Source organism: Paralichthys olivaceus, chromosome 16 (genome assembly GCF_024713975.1).
Source record: "Paralichthys olivaceus isolate ysfri-2021 chromosome 16, ASM2471397v2, whole genome shotgun sequence".
Taxonomy (NCBI): domain Eukaryota; kingdom Metazoa; phylum Chordata; class Actinopteri; order Pleuronectiformes; family Paralichthyidae; genus Paralichthys; species Paralichthys olivaceus.
The window spans coordinates 21,743,262-21,756,251 of record NC_091108.1 but is presented as its reverse complement, the minus strand read 5'-3'; the positions used below and the strand labels follow the sequence as shown (position 1 = coordinate 21,756,251).

At 40.5% G+C, this 12,990-nt stretch overlaps 1 protein-coding gene across 1 annotated transcript; it reads left to right on the top strand.

Annotated features, from left to right (window-relative positions):
- The first annotated feature begins 1,470 nt into the window (after positions 1–1,470).
- rnf2 (ring finger protein 2) lies at positions 1,471–12,576 on the top strand. The gene is made up of 9 exons (XM_020109061.2): positions 1,471–1,519; positions 3,278–3,374; positions 3,859–4,019; positions 5,146–5,228; positions 5,360–5,492; positions 5,586–5,685; positions 5,993–6,165; positions 6,651–6,840; positions 9,381–12,576. The coding sequence occupies exons 2-9, from the start codon at positions 3,288–3,290 to the stop codon at positions 9,480–9,482; spliced, it is 1,029 nt and encodes a 342-aa protein (XP_019964620.1). The 5' UTR covers positions 1,471–1,519; positions 3,278–3,287; the 3' UTR covers positions 9,483–12,576.
- The last annotated feature ends 414 nt before the right edge of the window (positions 12,577–12,990 follow it).

The following is a 12,990-nucleotide window of genomic DNA, read 5'->3' as shown; positions in this document are numbered from 1 at the left end:
TGAACTCTGTTTCAAAAATGTTTTTTCCATCCACCCATCCATCCATTAATTAATCAATCCATTATCTATACAGCTTATCCTTTTAAAAGTCAAAGTTTTCTCTTAATTATAATTAATAAAATAACTAATTAAGGTTCAAATGTATTAGTTGTCATCAGCTTCTTGTTATCTTTTACTGTGAGTTCCATGTTCAGACATTTGATCCTTTATCTGCTAATGCCTTCAATTTCTCCATCTGGCATTGGGCAATCACTTTGACTGTGAGGGAACCACGCCCTGCTGTTAACATTGTGTTTTGTGTGCTTTGAAGTGGAATGCACAACGTGCACGATAAGATGGTTCCCTCTGAAGAACCATTTAAATGGGTTTGAAACCTCAGTTTTATTGACTCCGAGGCCCAGATGCTTGTGTGGACCTTTAATCACCAATACAATCAATGTCTGACAGGCTACACTGAGCTCTGATGTCTTCTAGTGGTGTCAGCATTCAACTACATCTCAGTAGAGGTGGAAAAAATTAGTAGTTGGTTGGATGGATGGATGGATAGTTGGATGGATGTTAGATGGATGGTTAGGTGAATGGAGGGATGAATGGATGGTTGGATGAGTGGATGGATTGATGGATGTTAGATGGATGAATGGATGGTTAGGTGGATGGATGGATGGTTAGGTGGATGGATGGATGGTTGGATGGATGGATGAGTGGGTGTATGGATGGATGGATGGATAGTTGGATGAATGGATGAGTGGGTGTATGGATGGATGGATTGATAGTTGGATGGATGGATGGTTGGATGGATGGATGGATGGATGGTTAGGTGGATGGATGGATGGTTAGGTGGATGGATGGATGGTTGGATGGATGGATGGATGGATGGATGAGTGGGTGTATGGATGGATGGATTGATAGTTGGATGGATGGATGGTTGGATGGATGGATGGATGGATGAGTGGGTGTATGGATGGATGGATGGGTGGTTAGGTGGATGGATGGATGGATGAGTGGGTGTATGGATGGATGGATGGATGGTTAGGTGGATGGATGGATGGATGAGTGGGTGTATGGATGGATGGATGGATGGTTAGGTGGATAGTTGGATGGATGGATGTGATTCTGGCCAGAGGGTACTAAACAGAGGTAAATGGGAAAGAAAAGACTCTGCAAGCATATGAAAAAGCACATGTTTTCTTCTTCTCTCATCCCTTCTTCTTGTTTCATTTAATGTCAACCAAAAAGTCCCATGTTGCCCTTGTAGCCTCACACCTCCATAATGCTGCCTACCTGCTGTGAGGAAGGCATTTATCAGCGTGTCCCTGAGTATTCTTCTGACACGTCTGTTCTGGATGGAAGACTCACGTCCCCAGTCTTCCATGCGCCCACATTTCTGGGACCCCTGCCCCCCCCCCTCCCTCTGGCAAAGCGCCTCAATTTCCCAGACTACATCGCTTCATGAACATTCCGCCATATTGCCATCGCCTAAACGCGCTGGCTGGGTCGGTTCCTATCCACAACTGAAAATGTAAGTACTCAAACACTAATATCTGAAAACATTGGGGGGTATTCGGCCGCTGCGTGTGTGTCTGTGTTCCACTGCCAGTGTCTGGACTGCTCGTGTGTCGGTAACGATGTGGTACGAGCCCTCAGCTCACCTCAGGAGACTGGTCCGACGGCTCTTTTCTCTGTTGTTGTTTTTCCCTCTGTCACAGCGACAAATTACATTCACGACCCCCTCGCAATATTTGTGCTGTTAGCCTTTTGTACCGTTACTGTACATTTTCAATAGACACAATGGTTCTGTTTCACATTTCTACACATTATCTGCCGTCTGTGTTTTTCCATACAGGTCATATTCTACTCGTATGTCGCCTCTATGTTAGCGTTACGAAGAATAGCTACCCTGTGTTGTAGCTAGCTAGCACTAGCCGAGCCCCATAGTTTGTACATGAAATCTGTGCGTGGGGTCTGACTATTATCTGCAGTAGCTAGTTACGGTACGTTGGAGTGAATCAAGCATCGGTGTCTCCTCCTGTCCTGTGGCGAAGAGCAAAGATTCAGAGAACACCGACAGATAGCGTATCTAATCCCAGTCAGTGGTTTAAGACATGGAGGGTTTTCTTCAAGTGAAAACATCTTGTGGTTAAAATGACGATTGTTATCATTGGTTTTCTTTACATGCAAAGCTTATGTGAACATTTGAACGGTTTGCATTGAGCCACCCAGTGTTTTTCATCTGGACCACCCCCACTGTCCCCCCTGGTCTGTCACGTGTATGTCAATATGCTCATGGAAACGCAGCAATCGAGAGTAGACATGAACCAGTGTCACTCAGTTTCCTTCTGCTCACATTAATCTCATTAGGAAGCTTTGTAGACCCATTCAGGCCCAGTGTGTGGCTAACTTCTGGTTGACTGGAAGATATCTGGGTCATGAATCAAAGCTGAGCTCAGGTGTATTGAAGAGCTCTGAAATGTCTGTTGAAATTAACTGAATTATCTTTGCATAATGGCAAACAATGTTATTCCTTGTGCCCTCGTCTATCTCTTTTATTTTGATAAATCTCTTCAGAGGTGACAGCGACCTGCTTAAACCCAGACTTAATCCTGGGGAATATCAGAGATCTGATATATTAGTTTCTAATTTGAGATTTACATGAACCATGATGTCACGAATAAAGGATTCTGATAGGAATTTCTTCTTTTTAATGCATATTAAATGTAGTAATTCCTTAAGATTTCATTACTTTTGGAACAGCTAAAATGCTCCAGGGGTACACCAAAGGGGATAGATAAATGCATACTATAATATTCCAAATATGTTGAATGACAAAAATTGTGGCATTGGCTAAATACACTGACATACAGAAATGAAGCCCCAAATTATTTTATGAGTAAATCAATCTGTTTTGCCCTCCATCACAAGCTGCTGAAATGGACTAAATGGTTCATTGTGTTTTTCATTGAAGATAGGTTTGGTGCATTGTTATGCAAGTTGCTGTATTTTTCAAATTTAATTTCCTAAGCTTCTTGGTTTATGGAATGTACAAGACAAAGCAAATGAGATAAATCACAAAAACAGGACAACAATTCACATGGGCGTTTGCAAGGGATAGGCAAACATCCGTGTTTCATACTGTATAGTTTTGTACAAAGCATTTTATTTAAAGTCAGTTCTGCTAAGCTAGAAAACTATTTATCATTTCTCTGCAACCAAAAGTTCACTCTAGTAATTTTATCCAGAAAACTTTAAAAGAAAAGAAATGTGTTTTTGTATGTTTCAGTTCTGCAGTGATGACTCAGACGGTTCAGACCAACGGGGTCCAACCCCTCAGTAAGACCTGGGAGCTGAGTCTGTATGAGCTACAGAGAACTCCACAGGTAAACTGTTCATATCCTTTAAATCTATACACATTGTTCATGTGTTTGTCTGTTTCTTAACAGATTTAATCAGCCACACATGTTTGTGTTTCTGTTGTAAGGCTTTTAAATAATTTTTAAACCTGTATTGAGATCAAGTTTTTATGCCATCATCAAGTTTGGCAGACATGTAAAAATGTGTTTAATGTGTAGCCAAATGTGTAGAACTGTATTACAAACACCCACTATATATGGTACATTATCAGCAACACTTAATCAGTTCATAGGAGTTGATGGTATAATTGTCCCTGTAACACAGTTACAGTGATATGTGAATTATTTAAAATGATGACTCTTCAAGCTGCTGCGGTTCTTCAGGTCACAAAATCATCAATCAGACCTGTGACCTGCGTCAGTGTGTGTAACATTTCACAAATGATGTATCTGAGTGTACTAATCTTACTAAGATCTACTAATCACGACGATCTGTTTTTCACTGACACAGGAAGCTATAACAGATGGACTGGAGATAGCCGTGTCGCCCAGGTCCTTGCACAGTGAACTTATGTGTCCTATCTGTCTGGACATGCTGAAGAACACAATGACAACTAAAGAATGTCTGCACCGCTTCTGCGCTGATTGTATCATCACAGCTTTGAGATCTGGGTGAGTTTGTACCTTGCAGTAGAAACCAATAGAGCCTCCTCCTCTCCTTGTTCAATCACTCAATCATCATCAATCTTATTACCATCTCATCACGTGTGGGGGTTGATAGTGAATGTCACTCAGTGATAATAAGATGCTGATGGTGATACATCGTGTTTAAATACATCCTTTACTAAAGGTAGATTTACATTTCTCCCTGTATATCATAAAAAGCACTGACAAGCACACACACGTCCCCTTAAAAGGTCCCTTCATAAATAAGTGGTTGTGGTCAGTGACTATTGGCTCTTAGTGTACCTATGTAAGACTATGACACATACGCGCACGAAACAAGTTGTCATGGAGATATTATATTACTCATATTAGTAGAAGTCAGTTTTTCCCTGTTTCTAATTCTTACAGTATTTTTTTAATAACTGTTTCATCTGCTCCCCTATTTTTTTTATTTAGGGGCACTAAATGTCAACATTGAACACCAACCAAGATATTTGCGTATGAATATTGCTTTAAGACAAAATTGTGAGATTGTCGTTTGAATTCTGTATGAAGTGCTACACACTGTAGCGGTTTAAATCTGATATTGAGGTCAATGTCATCAATCATTACCCAATGAGAAATGATTATCACAGTAAGCTCTTAAGTCTGCAGCTCTTTTATTCCTAGCAGCAGTGACATTTGTTCTAATGTGAGTTTTATCATAAAATACAGGGTGCAGAGTAAATGTCAAAGAAAAGCTTTGTGATCAGTTATGCATTATGCCGCAAAGTGGGCTTTTAAGTGCCCACATGTGTCCTGATGCACCTTCACATGTTTATGTTGGACTTAATAGTTTTTCACACGTTCATTTTAAGTGTGTTAATTTGTATTCAGAACATGTCATATTAAAGCTACAAAGTGCAATTTCTGGAAATCAAGGAAGTGCTAGCCGGAGACTAAAGCAAACCACTCCAAACCAAAGCACTGCTTCCAGGAGCTTGTTTATCTGTGAGCTAGCCATAGCAATGCCCTGGCCTTCTTTGATTGGTTAGAAGGATGAGACTCACTCTCTGCAACATTGTCAGGCTGTTGACTGAGTCTGGTTCTCACAAGCCTCTAATAGCACCTCCTTTCCCCCTTATCTTTGCAGTAATAAAGAGTGTCCTACCTGTCGTAAGAAGCTGGTGTCAAAGAGGTCGCTGCGTCCAGACCCTAATTTTGATGCTCTGATTAGTAAGTAACTACAAAGAAGAGGTTTAACCACTACTAATACAATCTACACAACCTCACACAGTTCAGTAAGCCAAAATACAGTGTAAAAAATATGGTAGACTTATGTTTTACACTCATTCATCCCATTTTAGGTAAGATTTATCCCAGCCGTGACGAGTACGAGGCCCACCAGGAGAGAGTATTGGCCCGCATTAGCAAACACAACAACCAGCAAGCCTTGTCCCACAGCATAGAGGAGGGGCTGAAGATACAGGCTATGACCAGGTAAACAAACTGAAGTCAACACAACACACACATAGTAATGAAGACTCATACACAATTAGTCTAAAAAGTATATTTTTTAAAACATTTTTTCAGACTGCAGCGCGGTAAGAGACACACAGTGGAGAACGGAAGCGGAGCTGAAGACAATGGAGACTCCTCCCACTGTAGCAACGCCTCTGTCCACAGCAACCAGGTATGTTCCTATATACAAAATATTATCACACTTGAAAACATGTACATTTGATGTAGCAGTAACTACCAATGATGTTAAACAACACTACTGTTCAATTTAATTCTAAATAACATATATCCAGCAAAGAAAGTGCCAGACCTCGGAAAGCAGTTGGGAATCAACAGTAATGATGTGACCATTTGAAAGAATAGTCGTTATTGCTTGGGTTGCAGATACTCAGGGATCACTTTGCCTTCAAACACAACACATGTCTTCCTGGTGTGTGTGGTCTTCATACAAACAGTGACATTACTATCTGTTTTCCCAGGAGGCAGGTCCGAGCATCAAACGCACCAAGACGAGCGATGACAGCGGATTGGACATGGACAATGCTGCTGAGAATGGGGGTGGGGACTCTGTGATCGATGGTGGTGCAAGTGAAATTGAACTGGTGTTTAGGCCACATCCCACCCTGATGGAGAAGGATGACAGTCACAACAGGTAGTCATAGCGTCACACACAATGCCTTTTCCAATGCTGATGCAAAATGGATACTTTTAAACTGTACAAGTGCCTGAATATAATATAATATTATCAGCAAACCTAAAGCCGAGCTCAGCTCATACATAGATTTGATAGTAAATAATTGTTCATTTCTATTATTTCATATTTCTGTAATTTTCCCCTGCACATGCGCTTTACCTCTGCTGCTACAACTCCATCCTAGGGGAAACACTGACCATACACCCACCTGTTCATAATGGTTTTACAGTTTAATAATAGTGAAATACAGCCAAACCTTACAGTGTTACTTAAATAATGCTTAATGTTACCTGAAGCTGTAAACAACATTCATTCTTGTTGTTTTGGAGCAGTGTCCATATAAGAAAAATGAAATCAGTCTCGTAAACACATCCATGTCTGTTGTGTTCCTGGTTGTACCTGTTTGTTTACCAACACATATTTGAACATGTGTGTGTCTGCAGTGTGGAGTTTGTCCCTCGCTATATTAAGACGTCCGGTAATGCAACAGTGGACCACCTGTCTAAATACCTGGCTGTCCGATTGGCTCTGGAGGAACTGAGAAGAAACGCTGAGGCCAGTCCTGTTAACGTGGAGGCGGCTTCAGAGAAACAGTACACTATCTACATCCCCACTGCTGGAAACCAGTTCACTGTGAGTACACACACGCACTCACAATCTAACAATTGAACAATATTTTCAGTTTGTTCGACTGTACGTGAATGCCCTATTCCTACATATCCTCAAATAAGAATTCTTCACAGAAGATATTTTGACATGTATAAATGTTGAAATTTATATATAGAACAAGACAAGACTGATTTAGCTGCAGGGTCTTGGTGGTGTTCATGGTGAATTACTGTCACACTTACTTGGTTGAATGCGGAGACAAATGGTTTTCATAATAGCTACAATTTTGTAAAAATATGTTCCTGCATTAGAATATCTTAGTACTTAATACATTTTTTCATTTAAAAAGTACAGAGACTGTATCATACAGAGAACACCCTTATGGTGCAAATATTTCACCGCTCTACACGAGTGAAAATATGAACGTGCAAATGTGAAAAATAGTTTGCACCATTGCGAGTCGGCTCTAAACTGGTTTTTAATTTGAAAGCACCTAGGGCATTTAATGGCTACCTGAAGATACCAGTAAGAGAGCGGCCTATCCGCTGTGTGTGTCACAGTGTGACTGCGGGTGGAGCAGCAGGGCTGCAGGGTAGAGATAGAAACTGGCAGACCTCTTATATAAGCTGGCCCAAATTCAAATTTTAGCAAAGGTCAGTTAACATTACATATAAGTGGCAACTTTTTATTTTAAGCTTTGACTGATTGTCACTTTTATTGTAAGTAAGTAAAAGTGACACCAGCCAGGGAAAAGCATTATTTTTAACTGCTCTGCCTACACTCTGTCTTATGCTAATAGCAAACGTTTGAGTGTGTTTCTTAAATATGTTCAAGTTCTTGTGGAATTAATGTTTGAGAAAATTGTGTCCTCCAAAATTATCTAAATACAATCAGTGACTATAACCATATTGCATTACCTCCGTTACTGTGGTACATAATAATAGAAATGAATGCTGTGATGTAGAGACTCTTCCTGATCACCACAGTTGGTGGAAGTCCAGGTATTACACACTGTCTCTCCTGCTCATCCACAGTTCACAGAGCTGTAGTTCACCTGCATCCCCTCTACCACCCCCTGCAGACATTCCAGGTTTTAAACCATTATTGAACATGTAGAGGAGACATGTTCAAACTAAGGACACTTTCAGGTCTACCTTGTTTAATTGGATCTTCAAGCTTTTCAGTGTAGCTCAAACCAACCAACAGATAACCTGATAATTTAGTCTGACTAAAACCGCTGGCCTCTGTTCAGATCAAATGAACCATGGATCGGATTGTTTGTATTGTAAAAACAGTCCGAGTCCACAAAACTCTCAGGGGTAAACAGTGTTGTAGCCAAAGTGACCCCTTTTTCAGACCTAATAAAACAAAAGAAAAAAAAACACAACATGCCTCCATACTAGTGTCATCCAAGTGTCCACAAGTCCCAACATTCATATTCTACTTGAAACAGCATCATTTACACCATGTTTTAAGCCTAAGAGTCCACTACCGGAAGTAGCAATGCTAATGTGCACCCCGTGCATGCCCGTGGGCGACAGCTTGTGTGCATTGTGTGCGTGATGCGGCTCCAAGGAGGATATCAGAAGACTTTTAGTCTTAAAACATGGTGTAAATGTTTGAATATTAAATTCAAATATCAAATATTTGAATGTCGGGCCTTACGGACACTTGGGTGGCACCACTAGAGCAGTATGGAGGCTTTTTATATTTTTCTTTTGTTTTATTACATCTGAAGAAAGAGTCACAAGTAACTTCAATTGTGTTGGATTTGGCTGCAACACTGTTTACCCCTGAGACTCCTGAAGTGTCTTGTGGACTCAAACACCTCACCCACTCCTCCATCGGCATAGTGGGGAATAGATAATGAGTGAATTTTCATTTTTCTGTGAACGTTCCCTTTAGGACAGCATAAACTAAGAAGCAGAAGCAGCTCACAGTATTGCTTGTAGTCTTTGCCTCCAACTATATAATGTTTGAACAACAAGAACTTCTATTTCTAATAGTAATGCCATATTGATATTACAGAGGCAAGAAAATCAACAATCTTTCATTCATTTATTTTCTCCAACAGACTACTCTTTTTTTTCTATGCACTTTACTCCAAAAAGTTATCAGATACAGTCGCCGAATTGACAACATAACGCCGTTTGACGCATGCCTGTCTATAAACCAGTCAATGTCATATAATTCTCTTTAGTCTGCTCCTTAAATTGCAATGTGAAACAAAACTATCAGAATCAAATGTTGACTGTGTAACAAAGACAAGAACCTGGACTCAGACCACAGACTGGGTGTTCTGTTTGGAAAATCTTGAAAAGCAGATATAGTAATTCATTTCAAGCAACTAGTTCAGCAGAGAAATGTTAGTGGCAGTCAGTCTTTGCAAACTAATTGCATTACATGAATTTGTAATGTAGTGGCGAGCAGCCTGCTTATTTCTGCAGGAAGAACAGCTGTGTTAATAAAGACGAAGTGACGGGCCCAGACTGGAGCTGAAGCGAGACATGAGGCTCAGAGCGGGAAACCTGCCAGATGTTTGAACTCTTTCACTCTGTTCACAGGTCCTGAATGGTTCCTTCTCTCTGGAGCTGGTCAGCGAAAAGTACTGGAAGGTGAACAAACCCATGGAGCTCTACTTTGCCCCTACTAAAGAACACAAGTAGACACATAACAACACACACATGCATACACACATAACCACATACACACTCACCAGTTGGAAGTAAACAGACGGACTTGGCTACATGTGTGCACACAGAAACAAGAAGTGGGTGTGTCTGAAGGAGATTAGGGGGGTTGGTGAAACCCCTGAACGGACTCTTGTAAAAAGAAAAAACCCTCGTTTTATATTCTCTGTATCTTTGTGTGTCTCTTTCTATCTTTCTCAGTAGAAGGTAGCAGATCAGTGCAGCAGCTTGCAGATAAATCACAGATAAAGGTCTGCTGCTAACAGTGACTATAGATTCTCTCCAACTCAGTAAACCAGGCTCCATTCACAGTCTCAGTTAGCAATGTGCTGTTTTCCCAGAAAAAAAAATGTAATATTCGATATTTGTCTTCAGCAGGGCCCCCCTTTATACTGTATGATGTTGGTTTGTCCCTAACAGACGTCAACCAGATGGTAGAAAAATGTGATGAAATGGTGGTCTTACATCTCATTGTGAACTACAGCCACCATCAGGTCAGTTAGAGCTTTAGAGGCTGCACAAATTCTGAAATGCTGCTCTTGGTTTAAGATCACTCTGTGCTACAACTGACATCAGAAGATGAAGTTGTACGACACACACAGGATGAAACAAACATTGTAAATCCCCATACATATGTACACGTTTTTTCAACTGTACCTGTCCACGAAAGAAGAATCTGACATGTACGGAAGCAAATCTGGGATCAGAATTTCATATTGAATTGAACCTACTGAATACTTAATGTTGAAAGTTAAAAACCACTGGATTTTTCAGATGGAATTTATTGATTTAAAAAGACAAATAGTTTTGTTTCTGAACAGTAGATCCAGAAAACCTCTGAAAACATATTTCAGTGTTCAACATTAAGTAATCAGTGGTGGTTATAAGGTGCCTGTGGGTGTTTTGACCTCTACCAGCACTGTGGAGCTGCATTTCTATAACTGGTTTCCTGTTTTGTTTATCTTGAGCACACACTCGCACACAGGTGGTGCAATACACAATCCTGCCTCTCTATCGGGTGGTGGTAATGTGCCAGTGACCGCAGCAAACAGACCATTTGTACAGTTAAGTGTTAATGACAGGCTGTCTCGAAATCTTACTTTCCATATGTAAACTACATTGCTTCTCCTTGTTCTATTGTCTTCTTCCAGAGTGAGGATTTCGATTATTTGATTTGTGACGTGTATAAGTTTTCAAGTTTTTCAAGTTTTCAGTTGCTCATAAAATTCAAATAATTATTTTGACATTTCCTAGTTTGCATAAATATGCCTCTGAATAAAAGCCTGATTTTGTCAGACCCATGTGGCACAGTGACGTACTGTTATCACACAGTGTACAGGGGCGAGAAGGCACCTGTTGATCTGTATTTTTGAATGCTACATGGTAAAATGTGCGTTTACACTGAGGAATCCAGGTGAATCTACAGTATTCAATGATGTGAAGCTACAAAGATTGAAGCAGGCAAATAGGGGTTTTTGTTTCTGATACTGTTGCAGGTGTTCTCTGGAGAGCTTTTTTTGGACACGTCTGTCGTCTTTCAAATAAAACCAGAGAATGGTGAAGGGTTTAATGGCTGCAGTCTGTTTTCCTGCTGTCTGGAAACTGAATCACTAAGCAGGACACGGGACATGTAGGGTAACAAATGGATGCAGCTACCAGTGTTAACGCATGATAACAAACCAGGTGCACCACTCGCATGGTGCGTGAAGACTGGTTGGGGAGTGAAGTGAAACTCTGAACTGTGACTGTGAGGTACTATCTGGCAGCTGTTGTCTTGATCTGTTGCCTGTAGGAAAAAAACTGTCTTCTAATATCTGTGGCTGCTCTCTATGGCTCGTCCTTTTTATAAATGTCTTTTGTAACATGGAAAGAATGGTGTTTTTGTGTGTTTTGTGTGTGTCTGTGTGTTTGGAGCAGAGTGGGGTGGGAGGGTATTTTTTTTGCAGCACAATGGACAGACAGACAATTACAATATTCACTATCCCACCTACCGTTCGAACGATCCCACTCCCTTTGCTGTTGTATCACCGCTGACTCAGCAGTGTAACGTGACTGCCAGCGTTAGGAGGGTTATTTTCTCATCATCACTCCTTCGAAGTTAAAACATGACATCACAGAAGAAGGAAGAGTACAGTTTCTTATTGTTTCACACACATGGTGATGGGTCGGTGACATGTTTTGATAGAAGTTGTTTTTGGTCTCTGTTGCTAAGGAAGGGGTCTGAAGGGCCCACAAGGAGGAGAGGCCCGGTTATTTTGCAACTGATGTGGTACATTGCTGGTCACATGACCTGATTGGACAAACCACAACCATCACACTAAACCTTTTACAGGTGTATCAGTGCATCACCATGTAGAAATCAGCTTTTTGTCAATATTATTTACTGTTTGTGGAGAGCCGGAAACCTTTTCCTTTGCTGAATGAGACACTTTCATATTTGATATTTTGTAGGTGACATGAGGAGCAGCTGATGGGTTATGAGGGGTTATGATGAGTGATGATGAAGAGAATCAATGTGTGGTCTAATAATCTGAGCTGAGTTATAAATATGTCTCTGCAGCTTCACTTTAATTCAGGACAGTTCAGTCAGTTTTGGAGGGAATATACTAAATGACCACCACACTCTCCCTGTGACCTAAACTACTTCTGTTTATTTGACCAGCCAAACATCACCTTAAGACTAGGTCCAGAGCTCTCCACCACATCTTATGGTCTCGGTCAGCAAGTTCATTTACCTCAGTTGTTCCCTTTGACAAAAATAATCTCATTTTGAATGAACACTGACATTTGATTTCTGTTCGGTTTATCCAGTTCAGTTACTGTCTGTGTAAATGGCTCATTTAACCCCAAGGATTTCCCCAGATTCTGGATTCAGGGAGGAGAAGAGGTGTGTGGGAAGCACCTTCACTCTCTTCTTATTTGGTACCTGTGAGTGTGAGTGTGTGATTGTATGTGTGGAACCTGTATACTGCATCTTTCTGTTTGGACATTAAACCTGAAGTTGTGTGTTCATCATTGAACACTGCTGTTGCTTGTGTTTTCACTGATTAAAAACTGTTGCGTTACTGTGTCTTGTGTTGGGTTGTGTATTCTTGTCACCATATATAAGTGAAATGTCTGATAGCCACTGTATATTTCTTGTTTTTCTATGTTGACCTTAGTTTGTAATATGATATGAATAAATATAAAAAGAAGCAGCTGTTAGCAGGAGTGTAAAGTGTGTTCAATGAAGAACATATATAATATGTACAATGCAATATGAAGCACATGGTGCTTTATGAAATAGTACATTTAGAGGCTTTAAGTTCTATACAGGAACTTGAGATCAATGCTATGAGTGTTTATGGGCGTGGTGATGAAATGAATATGAAGTTTAAATTATTATAGATATCGCTTTTAGATATCAGCGCTACTTTGTGTATTTACAAAACATCCAATGAGAATTCAGATGACCAGTGTGGGTCACTGCTGACAGAAGAGCCAG

Bases quoted from the DNA above. Each gene is read 5' to 3' on its own strand.
- rnf2 (XM_020109061.2), top strand. From the start codon at position 3,288: ATGACTCAGACGGTTCAGACCAACGGGGTCCAACCCCTCAGTAAGACC. The intron at 4,020-5,145 runs GTGAGTTTGTAC...TTATCTTTGCAG, and splicing joins ATCACAGCTTTGAGATCTGG to TAATAAAGAGTGTCCTACCT. The intron at 6,841-9,380 runs GTGAGTACACAC...CTCTGTTCACAG, and splicing joins CTGCTGGAAACCAGTTCACT to GTCCTGAATGGTTCCTTCTC.